Source organism: Centruroides sculpturatus, unplaced genomic scaffold (assembly GCF_000671375.1).
Source record: "Centruroides sculpturatus isolate CEXI.00-Female unplaced genomic scaffold, Cexi_2.0 scaffold1718, whole genome shotgun sequence".
Lineage (NCBI taxonomy): Eukaryota > Metazoa > Arthropoda > Arachnida > Scorpiones > Buthidae > Centruroides > Centruroides sculpturatus.
The window spans coordinates 19,306-41,562 of record NW_019385829.1 but is presented as its reverse complement, the minus strand read 5'-3'; the positions used below and the strand labels follow the sequence as shown (position 1 = coordinate 41,562).

At 30.3% G+C, this 22,257-nt stretch overlaps 2 protein-coding genes across 3 annotated transcripts; one reads left to right on the top strand and one right to left on the bottom strand.

Moving 5' to 3' along the window:
- Nucleotides 1-975: 975 nt before the first annotated feature.
- On the bottom strand, nucleotides 976-6,807 carry LOC111642387 (biogenesis of lysosome-related organelles complex 1 subunit 4-like). Of its 2 annotated transcripts, none has more exons than XM_023388733.1 (5): nucleotides 6,646-6,807; nucleotides 3,565-3,633; nucleotides 1,458-1,559; nucleotides 1,243-1,368; nucleotides 976-1,172 (listed from the first exon to the last, which is right to left on the bottom strand). In XM_023388733.1, the coding sequence occupies exons 1-5, from the start codon at nucleotides 6,775-6,777 to the stop codon at nucleotides 1,002-1,004; spliced, it is 600 nt and encodes a 199-aa protein (XP_023244501.1). In that variant the 5' UTR covers nucleotides 6,778-6,807; the 3' UTR covers nucleotides 976-1,001. The 2 variants fall into 2 exon arrangements, with proteins under 2 accessions (XP_023244501.1, XP_023244500.1); XM_023388732.1 differs by having other exon boundaries at nucleotides 3,565-3,636; nucleotides 6,646-6,806.
- Nucleotides 6,808-7,155: 348 nt separating this feature from the next.
- Nucleotides 7,156-20,862, top strand: LOC111642386 (NACHT domain- and WD repeat-containing protein 1-like). Its single transcript, XM_023388731.1, has 12 exons — nucleotides 7,156-7,350; nucleotides 8,177-8,266; nucleotides 14,925-15,162; nucleotides 15,230-15,398; nucleotides 16,985-17,184; nucleotides 17,249-17,564; nucleotides 17,739-18,035; nucleotides 18,103-18,443; nucleotides 18,517-18,720; nucleotides 18,782-20,301; nucleotides 20,371-20,569; nucleotides 20,668-20,862. Exons 2-12 carry the CDS (start codon nucleotides 8,211-8,213, stop codon nucleotides 20,860-20,862), a joined length of 3,735 nt encoding a protein of 1,244 aa, XP_023244499.1. The 5' UTR covers nucleotides 7,156-7,350; nucleotides 8,177-8,210.
- Nucleotides 20,863-22,257: the final 1,395 nt, after the last annotated feature.

Here is a 22,257-nt window from a genome sequence, read left to right as displayed (position 1 = left end):
CAACACGAAATTAAATACCTAATACACTATAATATGAATAAATGGGCGTGTCAAATACACTGAATCTGCATATAAAAATCGTTTTTGCTACTCTAAATAGCTTTTATTTCACTTATAATTAATGATGATAAGTACTGACCTTCCTGATCAAGAAAATTATCTTGCTTTCAGTCAAACTAATGTTGTTAGAAGCTAACAATCAGTAACAGTCAGATTTTTGTGACAAAGCAAATGACTTGCTTTTAGTCACCAGTAATAAAATTACTATAACAATTAGCCGTAATAGAAGTTTTACGATAAGCTTACGGAAACTCAATTTATCATTCAAAATGATGCTAGTATAATAATAGGCACTAACATTAATATATTTGCAACAAAATATTTATAAAATTGATAAAAGGACAATACAGTAAAAGTAAAGTTTAAAATTTGTTTATTAAAATTTGATTTTAACAAACTTAGTTTTAAAAATGTAAAAGTTTGATTGTGAATTATTCGAATAAATCAGGAAAAATAAATACTAAAATTGAATTTTTTCCTTGAGATAAACCACAATTCTTTTTACAAGTGCTATTAAATTACACTAATTTAAAGAATGGAAAAATTAACATATTTTAAAATTTTGAATTACACCATTTGTACTGATATACATTATATTTACATGTTAAGATACGTACATATATATATATTTATTTATTTACTGTATATATAAATATAACTATCCACAAATTTACACGATCTCTTCGGTATNTTTGCGTGTATTTAATGGTACTCTCTAATTTTTAAATAATTTTATAGTTTAAAAGATTAGTAATTTTATTTTTGTACGCTTAATTACAAATTTTTATATATAAATGTACGTTTATGATGTAAACACTTCTTAATATGGTTTAGTGTATTAGATTCTTACACTACGAGCATCAAATTTCCAATATGATTCAGCATATGAATCATATTAGAAGAATCTTATACTGTATATATAAATATAACTATCCACAAATTTACACGATCTCTTCGGTATCATTTTCTGTTTCGGGTTTGTTCTCGTTATTCAAGTTATTAGTTTTGGCACGTGTGTATCCGTTCTGGTTTTCAGAAAAATAGTTGGCTGTTTCAAATAACTCGGGTGGCTCGTACTGTAAAATTTTTTGATCTGGAGAAGGGTTCTTTTTCTGCAAAAGAAATCAAAAGTTCTAGACAATCTTTTTAAAAATTACTGAAAAAAAATAAAATAAAACATACAGAAAAAAGAGGTTTCTGCAAGGATGTAAACAATTTCTTTACAGAACTGTTACTTAGTTGGCACTCTGCATCATTCATTCTTTCTTCCATCACATCCAGATTTTTTTGTATCATGTTGATGAATAACTAGAATTATTGAAATTCTTTTATTAAATATTTATCTATATGAAAGAGAAAGGAAAAACTGATTATATTTTAAATTACAAGTGGCTCACTTGCAACTTATCTATCTTAACAAATAATTTTTCTAAATCGCAGACTTTGGCATAAATTTCTGGAAGTGTGTGGCCAAAACACAATGCTCCATCACTTCTTACCTGAAATTGAAAAATAAGATTTATTTGTAGTTTAAATGTATTAGATATCCAATTATAAATTGATATAATAAATTTTAGTTACGTCATTTAAATTTTTCCAAAATTTAATTAAGCAGTGATTGTTAAAATAGTTAAAAAGTGATTATTTTATGTTATCATTTAAGAAAACGAAATAAAATTTCAAGATACATAATTTTATTTTTAATAATAAAATTTATTGATTTTTAGATATTTATTTATTAAATAAGCAATTGTAAATTGGATTTTTAAATATAAATATGCCAATCAAAGTATTAAAAAATGAAACAAAAAGCATACAAAAGTTATACACTGCTTATAGACATGCTATACTTGTACAGTACATGTACATAGTACTACATATTATATATAAATTAGATAGACAAAATTTGTAATAAATGTTAAAAATTTCAGTTTTTTCAAGCATTGTATAGTTAATTCACCAATTAGTAAAAATTTACATAAATTGAAATTTATCTGTCTAATGCAACTTAAAAAAAAAAAACATGATTATAAAAAATAACCACTGGTTCCACGTCACTAGGCCTTGATCAAAAATAATATTAGAAGGGTAAGATTGATGGAAAATGGCATCATGCTATCAATCTTGCATTTCTTATATCTTTTTGCAAGTTGTTTGTATTAACATTTTGTCTTAATCATTTTGTTATGTATTTCAAAGCACACTTTTGTAATTTTTTTCCATGAATAAAAACTGCAAATAAGTTCAAAAATAATTCTGTTTACATGTTTATTCTTTTTTGCTTCAATCAAATTCAATGCACATAGTTGTGAATGCTACATAAGCATTTAGGGAAATTTTGACTTACAATAAAATTTGATATATATAAAGTTTCCTAAAACAAAAGCCTGAGAGTGAATATGTTTTATCAAAATATGATATAATTATTTTCATTCTTAAACAGAGTTAACAAATATTAAAAGCAAGAAACTACAAATAGGATCAGCCGTGGTAAAGCTAATTATGAACTTTCAATGGCTATATCATTTATTTAAAAATTATTTGGCTACATCAGCAATAAATGATAAATACAAATATACGTTTGATAATAAAAAAAAAGCAATGCTGAACTGTTAAGTTGGTCTCATTAAACTGAACAATTTAGATCCACCTAATGAAAATTTGTAGAAAGAAAACCTTAGTCTCATTAAACAAATTCAATGTATCTAATTTGCCAGAAAAAATATCAAATAAAGATTCTAACCATGCATTTGCATTCCTTTCTACATTCTTGCAATTTTCTTTATCTTCTTGAGAATAAAAGTAAATTGTTCACATGAAAACATCTGAAGTGAAAATAATTTTTTCTCCTCAGTCTTAATAATATAGGCCAGATGTAATTGGTATCTTAGGATTTAGACATTATTTGGTCACTTTTGATTTGGCTTTAAAGATTTAAAAAAAATACCACTATCAAAAAGTGGTATGTTTTTGTTTATTCAATAGATTAATGAATTACTAGATGCTTTTGTATTTTTTGCAAAAGTCATTAAGTTGTGTGTGATTCAAAAGTTGTAGATATTACTGTATATTTTTTACCTATACTGTTGAGTGCTTCCCATTTGATTATGCATGTTCTTTAGTCAGTCTGAAGATAATACAGTGCATGACTATACTGTGTTAAGATTGAAAAAGTACAAAAATGCCAATGAACATATTATTGGCTAGAACAGCCTGACTTACAGTAGTATTTTTAGCACACCATGTGTCCAAATGAATTCAGATTCGTGGAATAGCATGCTGGATTATTGGTGTCAGATTAACAAACTTCTGCTGTACTTCCTTTTTTCCATTTTATATTTATAATTCAAAATCTCATATATTTACTTTATCATCAGAACAACAAATTATTAATAACAGATGTCAATATAAAAATAATATGTTGTTGTAATGTGTTTCATAATCTTTTAAAGTTATTATATTAATAAAGATACAAAATATAAAATATATAAGATCAAAACTTACCATATCAATCAATCCACAATACTCATCCATTCTTGTTAACATATCTTCAATGTTTTCTTCAAGTACCTGCTTCTGAAGAAAAATCTTTTAAAAATCCTAATAATCAGTAACTATAAAACATCATGCAAACAAGAAGGTAACTCAAAATTCTGATCAGAACAGATTAGTGATTAATCAATTTTGACCATGCTAACAGTTTTATATAAAACTTTAACACAAAATTTGTAAATATTAGTTAAATAAATTAAAAGAAAATATCTTTGGTTATGGAAAAATTTTGCTTTTTTGCAACTACAATAAAACCCATCGAAATGCAATAAGTAGAGTGAATTCTTTTAGTCACATTGTTGCAAGATTGGTTAATGAAAAATGTTTGTAAGGTGGTCTCTTTCAGTTACCATATGAAGAAAAAATTTGTAGTTTAAAAAAAGAAAAAAATGTTTGTAGTAAAAATGAAAATAAATAAAATTAATCCAGAGCAGTTAATTTTTCTTTGGACAATAAAAGTCCATTTTGCAAACTGATTTAATTATTTACTACATTAAGTTTTCACTTTTCATGTTAATATTATATTGAAAAATTAAATTAGTAGTAGACTTTTGACAATATGGTACTTTCCTTGATTATAAAAAAGTAATGTACTGTCAAAAATGTATTTAAGCAAAGATAGTTTCTCTAACTGTATACCAAAAAGAGAAAGGCACAAATGTGGAAGATGGGAACCAATAAACAATTGTGCTATATCTAAATTTATGGGGTTTTACATCTTTGTTTAATATATAAAATTTTTATCTGAATAACTTGATCTGGAATATATCAAATTCCCAGAGTAAAAACTGACAAAGTTATTGTGACATTGTCACAATGCTGGGCTGCAATTTTTAATTTAAAATATACGCTCTTGATTTTAGTCGTGTCTTGCCACTGTACATCAATACAATAGTCATGCCAGTCATCTATCTAACTCCATCCTGGAGAAAATTGAATTGAAATCATGTGACTTCTGGTCCAGACTAAAAATTCATATATAGTTAATTGGGGCCTCCTGCCCCCAAACTTTCCACATCTGGTCTTGACTTTCATATATCTAATTCCATTCTTGAGATTAAGGAAGGACAAACAGTGAGAATTTATTTCAGGTGGCACCATTGATATTGCATTAAGGTTATAAGTCAGCCTTACATGTGCAATGAAACCTTAGCTCCAAGAACTATTCTTAGCTCCTGTTTCTTACAGTGCTGAATGATTTGAAAAGTTGATAAAAATAAAAAATTGGAACAGTATCTAAATTAGGTATTAAAATTAATGTTTTCCTTTAGGAGATTAAAAATAATTATGTAGACATAAAGTGCATTTATTTCCAGCTTAATGGGACAGATAGTCCTCATATAATAAAGTAGTCAAGTTCCTATGAAATCTTGTTCTGGGAAAAACCATGTTATCAGTAACCAAAAAAGGTTGAGCAATTTTTTAAGAATAAAGTAAAACATTTGTAAAAATAAATTGTGAAAATAAAACAAGGATATTTTATTCTGAAAAATACACACTCTCATAACAACTTTTTCCAATGAGAAACAAGCTTATAAATTCTCTTCTTGAAAAATTCTTTGTCTTTAGAAGGAAAAAGCCATTCCTTTTCTAATCCCTCTCAATTTTGAAACTGTTGGCTATACATATGATTGTCAAGTGATAAGAAATGATGAAAATCAGATAAAAAAATCAGGTGAATATGGAGGGTGGGGTAAAATTTCTCAATAAAGAGCTGTGAAACTTTTCCTAAGCCACTCTTGAAGTCTGAGGTTTGGCTTTATTGTGAAGAAACAATACCTTTTCAATTAATCAGTGCCAGCTGTTTTTGGATAAGCTTCTCGTGTACACACTGAGCTGAGCAGAGTTAACTTTCCTAGTGATTATTTGGCCTGAAGCTTGCAATACTTGTTACATTCCACCAAATACACAACAAAATTTCTGTTGATGAAATGCTGGCTTTAACATGGAAGGTGTAGGTTTCCCAGAAGATAGTAATAAAATGGCTTGTTCTTATAACAAGAAAGAATTAAGAAAGAAGAGCTTTGGAATTTGTTTTCTACCATGAGTTTGTATGGAATCATTTGATAATTTTGTATTCTTTATCCAGTCAATGCAAGTGCAAATGAATGGTTTCATTGTTCACACCAAATATTTCTGGAAGCTGTCCACATCCTCGACTCACGACATTATTTAATTCATTGCCATCAACGACCGTTGGCCTTCCTTTGCCAACAAATATATCTTTGAGAGATTCATCCCCCGATGCTTGCGCAACATTTGTCCCAAGTTTAAATTCATAAAGAAGCGGGCTCAAATAACTATATCTGAAGCTGACATTTTGACATCTGTTTTCATATTACACAGTTATATTTTTAAACAAATTTCTGTGACAGTCTAAATTTGGAACATAAATAACAAAACTAATTAACAGTCGAAAAGGTAACTATAAAACCAGATTAGACTTTTTTAGCAACACGACGTATGGGACTATAAGAACCGGTACGAGTGGCATTACATTTCAAAAGCTAACAAAAATACACAATTTTATTTTTACAACTATAGGGAACTTACTTGTTTACATATTACTATTTTTAAAAGTATTATATTTTGTAAAATGTATGTGTTTCAGATAATATACATTCATTTAACTTTCTTCCTCTTCATCACAATGAAATGAGAATGTTTTCTCTGTTGCAAGATATCTTCATCACCAGAAGCAGTTTTAATTTTCTTCACAGTTCAGATTACTGCTTTATTTGAATTTAATTATAGCGATGTATTATAGCATGCCTCCTTTTTTTCAAAGACCATCTAAATTTTCTATTTTCATTTCTTTACAATCAAAGATAAAAAGTTGAAATCTTCTGAGTGGTGCTTTTCTATTTTTTATTAGGGCATAATTAAAGACTGAATTTTAATTCACTAAAAATATTGAAATACAATATGGTTGTACTGTGTTGCTCTGTTATAACGAAACATTAAATAATGTGTTTCTTTCTAGATAATTCATATAAACATTTAATAAAAATAAAGTGAAATATTTTGCTATACCTGTTTGGTAACGTCCAAATGCATATATTTGGCATAATCGCCCGATAATTCCCTCGCCAGTTTCTCTCTTTCATTTTTATTTTGCGAATCGTTTTTCTCCCTGTCGATAGAATCAATCCCCTCATCCGCCATTTTGTAAACAACACGATTGCTACGTGGACAGTGTTGCCAAATCTCTGCCTGTTTACATAAAATATGAAAAATTATTCTCATTAAAATTTCCTGCGAATAAATTTTTAATAACGTAAATACGAAAATACGAAATTAAGAATTTCTAATATATTTATTTCTCTTTAGGCGCATTTATATATCATTATTCATTAGTAAAATAAAGTTATTTGATAGCAATTATCGTAAATATAAAACGGTTTTTGTATATTAAAATAATAAAATATTGTTTATTTGTATTATTTTATTAAATTAATATATGAGAGGGGAAATAAATTTATCTAAAAAATTTCAAAATGATTTAATTACAAAAATTCCCGTTGAGTGACGCTGCCGGATTCAAAGGGCATCTATTTTTGACATTAAATTTGAACTCGAGTATATAACAAAACTTAATTTTACTCAGTCACTTAACCGGATTTTAATCAAACTATATTAATATTTTATGCCATTGAACCGACTTCGATATTTATAATTTATTAGACCGGACAATTCCAGATAAAAAAAAAAAAAAAACGGTAAAAATTTCCAAAAAAGGTAACCGAATTTTTTAAAATTATAATTTAATCTTTTTGTTTTGTACAAAAAATCAAATTTTATCATTTATATTTATTTATATATTGTATTTTTCTTACAAAAGAAGAAAAAAAAGATGAAGTTTCGAATAGGACATTCACTGCTTCCAAAGCCGCGTTTCGTTTCTATATATAGCGAGGGTAACATTATCAACAACTTAGCGATTAGCGAAAGTTTAAGTACAGTTATTGCTTTTTACGGCTCTATACTGTAGTTAAACTTTATGTTGTTGATGGGATTAGGCCGATAGTAAAATCATAAATTTGTAAAAGTGAACGAAAAATATTTTTAACTCGATTGCAACAGGCTGGAAGTGAGCCATAGACTTTCATCAGCATGAAAATGTATAATTAGAGCGATTTAAACCGAGTCTTCCTTGCAGAACAGCGATGAAACGGCTCATCTTAGGTCAAAAGGTCACCTTTTTTTGCGTTTTAGACTTAATGAAAGAGATGAACGATTTAATAGAAAATCGAAAAATAATTGACAACGACTTTTCTCGTATCCAGAATAAGAATAAATGTAGTTTATAATTATTTAATCGAAATTTTTTACGTTCGGAAATAAGAAATGACATTAAAACACAACGAGTTTTTGCTGGTAAATTTTGTTTTATCGAACATTGAAACATTTTCTGACATTAAAACATTTTTCTTGGCAAAGTATTTGAGATTTTCGTTGATAAAGTTTATTTTTAGCTCATTTTCTCTTTTCGGATATTCTTTAGATTTCGAGAAGAACGATGTTTTTTGATCCGGATTTAACAAATATTTTTGAAATTTTACAGAAAAAACTATGCTTTAATTCCAAAATAGAAGAAAATGGGTGCTATATGTTCCGCCTTCCAGAAGGATAAACTTTCTCCTAAATGTAAAAAGTAAGCTTGTTTTTGAAAAATTATTTTTAAACATTTTATTAAATATCTTTTTTCGGAGATCGCTTATATATTTTTTTAATAAATTTATTTAATACAATTCGTCACATTTTGCCACCTTATTAAGTTATTACGATTCTAAGACCTTGTAAGAGAAACTGTAAATTATTCTAAAACTTTCTCATCGATTTTATAATAATCAAAGTTATCGTATTGTTTATTTTATATCACACATAACAATGTACACAAGGCATAAAAAGTTATAAACTTTCTTGTTTTTTATGTGTATAAAAAACATGATTCAAGTGTATAAAAACTGTTAAACCGAATAATTCATTTTTACTTTCACTACAGATCTATATATAATGTAATATAATGTAATTACAGGTTTTTGTTTTATAAGTTATTTAATTGCGTACAGATTTGGAATTGTAAATTGTAATTGCATTGAAATTATTTTTATTCTCAGAAAATATACAGATACATTAAGCCATTTACGTCAGTTCATTCATAAATACCAGATTTCATTCATTTGAATCTTTTTTCTTTTTTACTTTCTTTCTTTTCTAAAGAGAATGCTATAATAAAGTTTGAGATTGTGAAGAATAAACACTAACTAAATGTTCGTTCAAGTAGTTCTACAGTATGGGAAAACTTTTATTTTTTTAAATTTATCATTTTTAAATAAAATAAAAATCATATAAAAGCAGAATGCGAATAAAATTAAGCTTAATTTATAAATAAAACATTTTGTTAGGAGAAGAACTCTCTCTTATTTTTATTTTATAGCCAACTTACATAACAAATAACATTAATAACACAATATTAATTTATTTTACATAAAATAATGTATTCTTAATATTAAATATTTGAAAACTTTAAAATAAAAACCTTTACCACTGTAAATTATTTTAGTTCGAGTGGAAATCGGCGTAATTAATGTTTGAATTAGTAACATTTGTCTGTAATTTTGTATTAACATGGCTTAAGTCCTGTATATATTAAAGATTTATTATTATATATTTGTATATAAAATATATTTATCATAATGAAAAATTTTCATTAATAGTAAGAAATTAAGATTATTCTATTGTCTATTATTAATCTTAAAATAAAATTAAAATCAATTATGATTTCAATTTATCAATAATTTAGCAAAACAAATGCATTAATTCTTATTATATTTTATTTTTGCTCTACTCCTCTCTAAATTGTTCAAAAATAGTAAATTCGTAAGGCATTAATACCTTGTGTTGTTTTTAATATATGGAAATACACCAACGGAATGTGGTGTTTCATTTTCGGACATAAGGATTTCGAGCCAAAGAAAAATTCATTAATCATGCACATATCGTAGAAAGTTTAGAACTATCATCCTTGTTTATGTATTAATAAATAATTACAAAATAACTTGAAAATTAAAAGAGAGATACTCATTTGACAATATAAAAATTTTGAATACATAATATCCATTTTTCACTTAAAAGCATAAGTTACCCACCCAGAAAATTTACTAATGACTTAAATATAGCTCTTAATAACACTACCCAATATGATTTTCGCCCCCGATAAAATAATGATGGTTTCATATAAAGTCTGTTGTCTACATTTCGGAAATAGCATCACAGTTTTTAAATATTAATGTTGTTGATATCAAGTATCTGTACGTTTACTAATGTAAAGATGATATCATGTTATGTTCTCCGCCAATATCAGATATTAATACTATAAGAAGCTACAATCTTCAAAGCTAGTTTTCTATATAACTTATAGGTTCCGGTCGGTGTCGCCATTGAAATACAGTCCGGAAGAAGCACTTTAAGTGAAGTAAAAAAGCAGCTGAAATTTGAAATTAATACCTCGTGTTCCTAAACTGAACGTATTGTTTAAAGCGCTTTAAGTGGAACTGAGCTTCGTTGTTAGGTTTTACAACAGTTTGTTGAGATCCTTTCCGTCAGATGACATTCGAATTAAATAAATCGTCATTTATGCCCGATAAATTATTTCCACAATTTAATAAGTATCTATAGCAACAGAAATTTTTGTTATTTGATACGTCAAGTATAATCGGTATAGTGGGAATTCACTTTCAGTTGTTTGTTAACGGTCGAAAAGTCAAGTGTTGCATACTTAAATTTGTTCTTTTATTTTATCCTATTTTTATTTTATAATACTGTATCTCTAAAACTTAGATACAAATAAACATTAATATGAACTAAAGTTGTTTTTGGTGCAAGGCTTTCGACATCCTACAGGATCGAAACGTGCTCCGGATTTCATGTAAAAAATATGGATTCACACACTGATATATCTACAAATGTTCAAAATAGTGTCCAGACATTCGCTATTTGTCAAACGCGGAGCACACATTTGGCTGATACCTAGAAGTGTGGATGGTTTACTCGTTACGAATGTTAGGTATTCGCCTCCATTCATTCGTGTTGTCCATCCATACATTCGTGCTTGCATTCGAGTATTTTCTTGCATTTGGTCATCGTTAAGAATACGATTTTAGGGTGCTAAAAAGTGTAAAATAAAGAGTGCAGAGTGCTAAAAAAAAGGAAAAATGGTGCAGAGGATTAGTGCTAGAATTATGTTAAGCATCTAGAAACTTTTATTTAAATTGTAGGATATAGTATATTTTTCACAGGTCATTCATTTTTATACTCTACTTACATATCGTTGTCGCTTAAATCACAATCATTTGTCAAAAGGAATGAATTAACAGGGATAAGGTAATCATTTCCAAATTTTCAAATATATATATATTTTTTTGCGATTACAAGAAAGGATATTTTTGTATGCAAAAAAAGATCGTTCAACATCCACAGATGTTAGCGGCAGTACCTGGTCTGGACTCGAAATTATAAATCATTCCGTTCCACGACCTCCTTCAAGTCTGGATTGTTAGCAAGTTCTTTTCAAGTTTTTGCTTGGCAAATCATCTAACCCAGTGTTTTGCAACCTGTGGGTCGCGACCCCCAGGGGGGTCGCGGGTAGAAGAAAAAGACAAGTGTTTGTAGGTCCTACACTACATTAAAAAAACTACAATTTCAGCGAGAATTACGGCCCACCCCAGAAAATGGTAGCGGAAAAAGTGTTGAGCTGATTTGCAAAAGGAAATAAAAAGTAGAAAAGTAGAAGCTGAAAATTCAGATCCTAAAAAAAAAAGGTCAACAGTTCTCTGTGCGTAATGTTATAATTAAAGGAAGTTTCATACTTTATGCGTTAAATTATTGTCGATTCTTCTGAAATTTACATTTTAATCAACAATACTTTGTCTCAACAGAAAGAAAATTAAATACATAGTTTTTTAAATCACTGATAAAGTTTTAATATGGCCCTAGGGGGGTCGCCAGAATTTTTTAACTTGTAAAGGGGTCGAGTATTCAAGAAGGTTGAAAAACACTGATCTAACTTAACTCTTATACTGAGGAAAACAGCCCCATTGCTTTTCTTTTTGAAGATCCTTCCTTTCTAATTCGGTGATTGCAAAAACGAATTCGTATGAACATGACAGTTCTTCCTGGACAGTAGCGTCTAAAACTAAGTTCTTAATTTGACCAACTGCAACAGAATCAGAATCTTCTACATGCAAAGTAAATTTTTTTGATTTTCTCAAAATTTTTGCAATAGAAACTAGTAGCTCTTATCCATATTCCCCATCTTCTGATGACCAGATCGGGGTGACAGGAGAACTGTATGACTTCATGGTACACAGCGACTCTTGATGGCGCTTTCCTTAAATTTTTTTAAATCTCTGAAATAAATATGTTTGCTTTGGGATATTTAGCACGTATTGATTCACACACCAAATTAAGGGCGTGTGCTATGCATGAAATCTGATTCGAGTTGACAAGCATTGGTTTTAAATTCCTGAAAGCTGAGAGCTTGTAAGATGCTTGGTCTGTTAGGAGGGTCCATACGTTTTGGTATTTAATGACATCAGGCCACGGTTTCATGCAGGCATCATTAAATGCCTGCTTTACATGAACAGCATTACACTTTGGCAGCTTGTATATTTTTAAAAGTATTGTATCCACAGTTTGCCTGTTAATGGAGCCACTAAATCATCCAAAACTAACCGTTCCATCTCATTTGTTTCGTCCACAAGAAACAAAAAGGGTTATCTCCGATATCTTTTATCTTACTGATAGTTTTTGCATGTACTGATTGAACATAACATTTTCTTAAAGTACTTTCATCAGGAACGGTTTTGCCAATTTATCTGTCCAAAAGATTTTTCAAACTTGAATGGCTAACTTTACTTAGAAGGATTCCAGAATATAAAAAGCTGATGCTAAAGGTGAAAATAATTCGTTTCTAGAATCGGCACTATGACTAATTTCTGCCACGGTTTTTGAAATAAATTTATTTTTCGTTTTTTTTTTTTTTGCTTTAATTCGTTTCCGTTTACGCATCTCGAGATCAAAGTATGCTTTTTATCAAGTTCCGAATTGAACTTTTCATCAAAAGCGATCTTCACGTCACAAATATTATATCTCAAGATAGTTCCATCAGATACCTTCGGACATCCTGCAACTAGTGTTCTTAAATCTTCCCTCCTACTTACTACTTTCGGCATTTCTTAAAATAAATATTTTACAACTAAATCAGTCAACGTTTGAAACTAGACCCGGAAAAACCATAGCTATTACTTTGGTTAAGTGCAAAGATAAACAGTTCATGGGCTGTCCGTAAATTATAAAACGCATTTTTAGAGAAATTTTGACCTCTCCCTACTGATAACACTTGTTAACAAATCTGCGTACTCCTCCCCATTAATTATCTAACATTTCGTTACCCTCAAAGTTTTACAAGAAAAATCAATAACTAGAAAATGACGTCTCGTGTCGAAAACCAGCGTTACCAAATTGGGTTGCAAATTCAAGTATTTAGGTTATGATTTGGAATTAAGTTCAAAATGTAAACTAGATGAAGATTATCTCAAAAAATACATAATCCGCTACCCCAAGAAATAAGGCGTGATTGCAGTTAATGTTGCCCAACTGGTACGAAACGTTCGGACCTTGCAACCCTGGTCCCGAGGGACAGGTTCAACACTGGCTGACAGTGGTCGCGCATTGAACAATTTCTTTGTTAATCACTACTGTCAACGTGGCGATCCTCACGTACTCTCTCCCAAATGACCACTCGACCATCACTTGACACCTATATTTAGATTGTATGACTCATTCATCGTTAGCTACCATGCACTTTTCTCGTGCCATACGTGTAACTTAATCTAACATGAAACTTTATATCCAAATTACTTTGTTTTCTTCTGTGAAAAATTTCTTATGTAAATACTAGAGTTGCCGAAATGGACTGACAAGTGAGTTACCTTACTCGCCTAATATTCGGGTCAATACGGTATACAAATATAAATATATAGGCCTATATTTTTATAATATGATTAAAAAAGTGCAGAACTTCGCTAAAAAGATGCCAAAGGAAGTCCCTTATTTATAGTATTTTTCAAGCCACTGTTAGCCAACCGACATTTTTTTCTAATCAATCACAGCAAGAAATTAAAAATTTTGGAAAGGAGTAATTTTCAAATTCAAATTCAAAACTGTTTACGGTTGAAATTCATTAGCCAATCAAAAGCATAATTTCAATTTCCAAACGTTAAATAGGCAGGAAAATCGGTTAGAAATCGTTTCACTCTCGACACCCGAATCAAAAGTAAAATTTCATTTGCAATTTTGTGCAAAAGCTTGAAAACAAACGGAAAATGATGCTAATTGAGGGAAATGGTGAAAAGGGTAGAAAAGGTACAAAATGGGGGTTAAAAATTCGGTTTAAATGGATCAGAAGATCCATTTCCTGATGATTGGTTATAGTTTCTCCAAAATGAGACGTGCATTAAATGTAGTGTGGCACCATACATTCCTAAGCTTGGACATTGATATTATTTTAATCTTTTATAAACTAGATCTAGTTTTTCTGTTTTGAATTCAGTTTATTTCGAGTTGGTTTATAGTTTGAATTCGTTTCTGTGTAGTGTTATCTGGTCTTTTTTTTTGTTATTGTATTGTATTTCACAAGATAAGAGAAATACAATAATAAAATTTCTAATTCATTCTGAAAATTAAAATAACAATAATAATATTGCATTTGAACTCCGTTCTCTCCATTTTATAATTTTTATTTAATTTCATAAAAATACTGATCTACAGGTCAGCCCAGAGGGTAACAGGGGACTGGGGGGAAAATACATATTGGGATTCCTATAGCAATAAGGAAAGAAATAAACGAAATAAATATTGTAGAGGGGCTCTTAATTCCTCGGTCCAGGGCAGTTTACTTGTTTTCCGTGAGTCTGCGAGAGATTGGAATGAAAAATGTTCCCGAACATAAAATTTGAGAAACACTGATCTAGCCCATTCAATACGTTAATCTAACTATTTCGTAGTAAAGTTAAGAATCTCATTCAAGATAAGGCATGTTCCGGTAGTTTGAGCATTTGGCATGCTCTCGAAGGACGTTGATTCAAATCCCAGTTCTTTTTGTGTTTTTGATTGACTATTCATTGTACAAAATTGTTTATCTTTTCTGTTTGTTGATAAACATTTAGTACGTTAATAAAGCTTTTTAAGTTGCTGATTAACATATTTTACTTGTATTCATTATTTAATAAATTGGATTTCTTTCTCAGACCCGAATCGGATGAATCCAAGACGCCGTCGTCGTCTGCCGTCCAGAAACAGGAGGCAGAAACTCCATCGCAGGCGACAGTTACCAGTCAATCGAAAGCCGAAGCACCTTCTTCCGTATGCCAGATTAAAGTGGAAGTTATACCCGAAACACCGGACAAAACTTCTCCTCCCGAAATAACCTCCGATCCTTTAGCTCCCGAAATGCCACCAGTTAAAAGGCTATCTACTTCGCAACCGGTAGTAACACTTAATAAGATTTTATTATACCAAATCTAAAGCCCTATAAAACTATATTTATTTTCAGTATCATAAAATAAGAAGATTGAGTTATGATCCCCGTTTAATGGATGAATTGCCAGATCTCAGATATTGTTCCGATGATGTCAGATCTCTTCTACTGGGGAGGGTACGAAAACCCGACATTAAGTCAAATGCCAAAGAAATATCTATATATGTCTGCACTAGCTCTTTTGGTATCTATCATCTTCTATTGTTTTATCATTTATTTTTACGTGAGGTATTACTTCCAAGTATATCGAAAAATTTAAAGGAGTAGAATTCTTTGTTTAGCCATCGTTTTTAACCAATCTTTAATTAGCTGAGAAATTATTAAACGTTGGAAAAGGATGAATAAAATAATACTGACGATTATATTTGAAGCATTTTGAACATTTGAAAATAGAACGTCTTCGCTAAATTAAAGTTATTTGCATAACAATTTTTTACAAATTAAAACGAACAATTATTTATTGAGACATTGTCAAAATGCTGGGCTGCAAATTTTTCGTCACAATGCTATCAATTTTAGTGTCTTGCCCCCGTACATCACACTTTTCTTGTTAACAAAGAAGTCATGCCGGTCATTTGAGTGACGTCACTGAACTTTAACTGTCTATAACTCATTAATAAAGGCTTTATTTCAAAAACGTTACTGAACATTTTTATGTTAGTTTTTCTTAATGGAATCTACCCTGTAAATTCGTAAAAGGAATTTCGAAACACGCTGTATAATTCTCGAATTACAATGAAATAACTTTGGTTTAGCGAAGATATATTTTACAACTATTTCAAGCGTAGCTGATTGATTTTAAATTAAATTTAAATAACAACTCTAAGATTAGTAAAATTTAAGTTTTAATTACACATTAACGAAAAATAAGAAGAAAAATTCTGTGAAGATAGTTTTTTGAAACGATGGAAAGTTTAAAAATTCTATCAATTTTCAGAATAGTCGATAGATTATTTCTTTCTTCGTGCAAATAAATGAATTGAATAAGAAATTAAAAATTACTATAATAAAAACTTAATAAACACAGTAATGACTTTTTACACCTATTGAACAACGGAATTAATACTTTCTCTGTTTGGTGTAAGGCAGTGACGGATGAAGCACTTGAAGGGCCCTCTTGTTCTACACACTAAGTAATGCTATCAAATCAATTTATTGCTTAATAATAATAATAATAATAAAATACTGATCAATTTTAATATTCAATGGTATGATTGTAGTAATTGACTAAAATGCAATAGCTGTTTTGAATGGGTGTGGTCACAATAAACTGTTTTGAATGGGTGTGGTCACAATAAACTGCCAGGTAATAACCTGTGGTCACAATAAACTGCCCTCATAACATAATAATGTAATACTGTATATGAATACTTACCTCGTAACGTTTCCTTTACAGAAAAAGCCGACACTAAAAACACTAACCACAATAAACGCAGTTAAGAATTTTTTATTCGTCCGCACAATTGATCTTCTCTTGCAAACTGCGATATTTGCTAAATAATAAAATAAAAAGCGTTTATAGAAAATGGGTCTGTGGAACTCTCGCGAGCCACAGTTTGGGAACCTTCGGTCTAATGTATCACGATGACGACATTTTGTCGAGTTACAATTTCATACGAATTTATGGACGAAGTTTAGGTGACGAGTAGATAAATTTTTACTTAATGAATATTCTGATATAATTTTAGAAATAACAGTAAATATAAGTTTACAGAATGACGTCCTCAAATATTTTTTTTATGGATATTTATATTTTTAAACGTTTTTTAGAGACGGAATCTGAATTTGATTTGATGTATGCCGCTATATTTCCTACCTTAAGGCATCGAGTGGCAGAAATGGGATACGAACTAAACGTAGTGAATTTACATTGCGGGATGTATGCCGATTGCATAGATGATCATACGTTCAGAGAGATTTGTATCGAAACTTTAGAAAATTTGAAGAAGAGAGGAAAACTTATAATATTGGTAAAATTTCCATTTTTATTATTAGTTTAATTAAATAAGTAGAATAAATTTTATTTTATTTTAGGTTTTGTATAAAGGCAAAATATATGAACCGTGTCTACCTCGTGTAATCGAAGAAACAGATTTTGATAATTTTATACGCAAAGTAGAATCTGATAAAGACCGAGATTATCTTAGGAAATGGTATCGGCTGGATGAGAATAATATTCCTCCCCGTTACGTTCTTCAGTCTATTAGATATAATATACCCAATATAATATCCAAAAATATATCGGAGAGAAAAGAAGCTATTGAAATGTGGCGGAAAGAATCGGCCACCATGATCAACATCTTATCCAAAATCTTGCCGGATAGAAAGAAAGCCAATTATTTGTCTTTAGGTAATGGTTTTTTTTAGTTCTTAATGGTAAATAATTTAAATATACAGTGTATAATATACATCGTATATATTCTGATAAGCGGCACAGCTCCAAGATAGAAAAAGTCATCGACAGCGCGCTGTTTATTACAATAAATACGGTACATATATCTGTTGATTTATTTTATTTTTTCAGTATTGGAAGAAGAAATTAACAGAACGGTCATCGAAAACAAAGGTTTTGCAAACAAATGCTTGCTTGTTAATTATAGCACATTAATGAATGGAGATAGTGGTTCGGATAGTGCACAAGTAGGCTCTTCTGTTATCTCGCAGCTAGAAGAAATTTTACCGAAAAATAGAATTATTTCTCTAGAAACAAAAGACGAAGAAAGTCAAGAAAAGTTTTCAGCCGTTCAAGACGAAATAAAAAAAATAGTTGAAAATATTGTAGAAGCGGATAGCGTAGAAGAAGAAACTAAAACATATAAAGGTGCAGAATTTTTCTATATCGGCTTAAACTTTTATCGTGGATATTCATAATAAAGATTGTTTCGCAGGAATGGAAGAACCACTTCATCACGAATTGCTTCTCCAATGGTGGACCAGTAAAATACATTCGGCGAAATTTATCGGCAGGCAAGATGTGTTAATGGCCATCAGACAATATTTGGAGGGGCAGTCTTCTAGTCCATTAATTGTATATGGGCCCGCCGGATGCGGTAAAACAGGACTAATGGCCGCAGTTTCTAATTTGTGTTCTAGTTGGATGCCGAATACAGCCATCATTCTCAGACACATAGGAATCAGTTCCGAATCTGCCACTCTCGAAAGAATCCTAAGGAGCATTAGTGAACATTGTTGCAGTTTAATAGGAGAACACGTTTCATTAGCCTTTAAAGTAGATATAATTTTGGCAGAATTTAAAATTGAAATAGAGATAACAAATAAGCATTTTTATTTTTTAATTTCAGAATATGCAAGAACATAACGCATCGTTTGAAATTTTGATAAGAAGAACTAGTCAGAAGTATCCTATGAACATATTGATAGACGGCTTAGATCAAGTCGCTAATTATAGCTCCAGAGATTTAAGTTGGATTCCCACCAAACTGCCTAGACAGACCAAATTCATTCTCACTCTCAGAGATAATAGTCCTGAACTCAAACAATTACGAGTAAGTATTTAAATTTTTTGTAGTGTTTAACCGGCTTTTGATGCTTTATTTTTTTCAATAGGACATATTTCCAGAATCAAGTTTCTTGTCTATTCCTTCTCTCACATCCATTGAAGCTATGTCAATAATTGACGAGATCTTAATAAACAACAAAAGGGTGTTAACAAATTCCCAAAAAACTTTAATTAGAAATTGCCTATCAAATTGTCCTAATCCAAGATACGCTAGAATTTTGGGATATTCGGCGATAAAATGGCAGAGTTCTAAGAATGTAGATAACGAGAATATTCCTAACAATATTGAGGATTTGGTAGAGAGTAAACTATCGCTTTTAGGTGATTACGTGGGTGAAGAAGTAATGAACTATGTAATCGGTTTGTTGGGAGCTGCCAAACATGGCTTAACGGACGAAGAGATGTTAGATTTATTGTCCTGCGAAGATGCTGCTCTGGAATGTGTTTACCACGATAACGTTAGCACATTTATCAGGTTTCCTCGACTGATATGGCATCTGATCAAGCGATACCTGTACGCATTTCTTGACGTTAGAACTGAATGTCGCCGAAATGTCACAACTTGGAAGAACCAATTTTACAAATACAGATGCTGGGAGCATATCAAAGAACAAAAAGTTGATAAGTATAAAATGTCGTTAGTGGATTATTTTTCAGGTAAATGGGCGGGAGATAAATATAAGTTATACAAGAACAAATTCATCAATAGATTAGTGTTAGACCAACCCGTTGTGTTCGGCTCTGTTCCGAATTGCCGCAAACTGAGCGAACTACCAATGAACTGTTTGGATCAAGGTTGTCCAATTGCCAAAGCTTCTTATTTGTTTAGTCCGGAATGGATCGTTGCCAAGTGCGGTTCTTCTGATCCGTACGAATTTCTGGAAGATATCGATTTTTATATTTATCACAACTCCGACAACGCCGACAACGAAGTGTATGTTCTAAGAGATGTAATGCATCTATCCAGTTACGCATTGAGATACGACAGCACGCAATTCTATAGCCAATTTTACAATCGCTTAAAAAGTTTCATGTCAGAAGAGGAAAATGCAGAGAAATATCCTTTACTTCAATCAATCTACGAAAGAACAGTTAAACCACCTATACCTAGTCTACTCTCAGCCATGCCTTGTTTGCTTAAACCAGTCGGAAGTATTCAAGAAGAACAAAAAACTGACAGTTCGCTCACTTTCAATAGCATCTTCACCATAAAAGACGATCCGTATCATGCCGTAACTTTATCCGAAGAAAGAAAAGAAATTATAGTTTGGGACATTCACAAATCGATACCAGTGAGAACTCTTCGAATTTCTCAATCTCCCAGAGATATCAAAATCCTCAATGGTAACAGAGCATTGGTTCTTTGTAATCGTGAATTAGTCTTGTACGATTTGAATCGCGGAAAATTTGTTTTGAGGCTGAAAGGAATTATGAACCAGAAGATGCCTTACTACGGTATTCAAGACAATAAATATGTTATTGCACTATCGAGGAACAGAATGTATGTAAATGTCATGAGTTTAGAAACCGGCGATATGGAAACGACGTTTAAAGTGGGAGAAGATAGGTAAAAATCAATAAATTGTGTAAAATTTAGAATTACCAGAACCGGGCAATAATTTTTACTTTTTTGTAGATTTTTAAATAGTTTATTGGTTAGTGCGGATGGAAGAATTTGTGTCTGCGGTGACGAAACTCAAAAACCATTTCCATTGTTAGTGTGGGACCTTACAGAAAGGAAGCTCATTTATGATCTGAGGATTCCACAGCACGAATTTCTGACTAACATGACTGCTATTAGTGACGACAGTCGATATCTCGTATCTATTTGCAAAGTAAATTTTCTAATATAAACCTATTAAACGTATAATTTCAATTCGATTTTAAAACGAAACAAAATAAATAGACATTGTTTAATTTATTTTTATTGTAGGAATTGCCTTTAGATGATCCTTCGCCTAACTTTATAGTAGTATACGAATTGGAGAGTGGAACATTATTTAAAAAGTGGAAACCGGATTCGAATACTTGGGGTATTGCCATTTCTCATTTTGGAAACATTGTAGTGAATGGGCTAGAGAACGGATCGGTGCTGGTTTGGGATTTAATAACAGGAGGAAAAAAGTAAGAAATTTTCATTTATTAATTTATATATGTACAGTATAGTATATATTTTGTAACTAATATCATGCAGCATGACATCACTACCTCAAAAAACAGACACTCAGATAACCGAAATGGTTAANAGAATTTCTTTAGTTATTTTAAAAAGATTCTATAAGAAACTTAAATATCTATAGTAATATGTAAGAGTAATTTGATCATTCAATATGTATATTGAGATAATCACACATGGATTTTTTACTGTAATATTTGAACTGTTTTCAAGGAAAAATATATTTTTGAAAATGTAAATGTTTTAAAAATATCATCAACATATTAATAATAGCATTCTTGGATCTCCACATACATAGATTCTCTGGAAGACTTCTCCATTCAGTGTACTGCAAGTTTAACACCATTTCCTCCATGTCATCCTGACAATATTTTTTCAAACCTCACTTTACATCAACTCTGCCATTTCTGCTCTCATTAGAAAACCCTTTTTATGTCCATCAATGCATAAGCTTGTTGAACTCGAGTTACGTAATGTTTATATGGCCATATGCAAGGCAGGATATTCATCTGCTAAATTTCACTATGTTCTCATCAGAGTTAAAATTTGCTATTCCTGGCTTATATTATTAATAAATTAACAAAATATTACAAGTATTATGTGACTGCGCTTGATAAATTAATGTTCTGTTAAACTTATAATTACAAAAAATGTGGTCTAAAATTTTATATTTTATCATTTATATTTTATCATAAGTAGCATTTTATGAATAAAATTATAAAAATTAATTTACAGTAATAAAATAATCATAACTTTAAATTAAATTTTATTTTTATATTTACCCTTATAAATTGAAATAAATGCTGCACAATTCCTATTCTCACTTCATCTAAGTCACGTAAAAAGCTTACAAATACTGGTAAGAGATCACGTGCTGTAAGTTCTGTTCCCAAAATAAATGCCAGTTCATGGATTGAAGCGGCAAGTGTTCTTCGTACTTTCCACTGAAAAAAATTTGATCTTAGAAACTACTTTTATACTGTTAAATTTATTATGCATACAAGTAACAATGAAATAATTACTCACAATTACAATTTATACAGGGCACATGGAAAGTAACTAAGCATTGAGAAATTGCTATAATATTTGTAATAATAATGCAATTATAATAAAATTTGCATGTGCACATATATCAATCAATAAAATTTTATAATTTCTGCATTAGTGATGTGGGCAGTGACTGAGAAAAGCCACATGTGCAAGACAAAAATGATGGCAGACCACACTTGTTTGTTCATGAGCGAGTGCAGATTAATGCACACTAAGAGATGTGAAAATCAGTGGTTGCTGTGCAGCATTAGTGATATATGGTGAAGGATGTTGTGTTAAAATCCACCTGGAAACAAT

Bases quoted from the DNA above. Each gene is read 5' to 3' on its own strand.
- LOC111642386 (XM_023388731.1), top strand. From the start codon at position 8,211: ATGGGTGCTATATGTTCCGCCTTCCAGAAGGATAAACTTTCTCCTAAA. The intron at 8,267-14,924 runs GTAAGCTTGTTT...TTTCTTTCTCAG, and splicing joins CTTTCTCCTAAATGTAAAAA to ACCCGAATCGGATGAATCCA. The intron at 15,163-15,229 runs GTAGTAACACTT...ATTTATTTTCAG, and splicing joins GGCTATCTACTTCGCAACCG to TATCATAAAATAAGAAGATT.
- LOC111642387 (XM_023388732.1), bottom strand. From the start codon at position 6,777: ATGGCGGATGAGGGGATTGATTCTATCGACAGGGAGAAAAACGATTCG. The intron at 3,637-6,645 runs GTATAGCAAAAT...ATTTTTCTTCAG, and splicing joins ATTTGGACGTTACCAAACAG to AAGCAGGTACTTGAAGAAAA. The intron at 1,369-1,457 runs GTGAGCCACTTG...CAATAATTCTAG, and splicing joins TTAAGATAGATAAGTTGCAA to TTATTCATCAACATGATACA.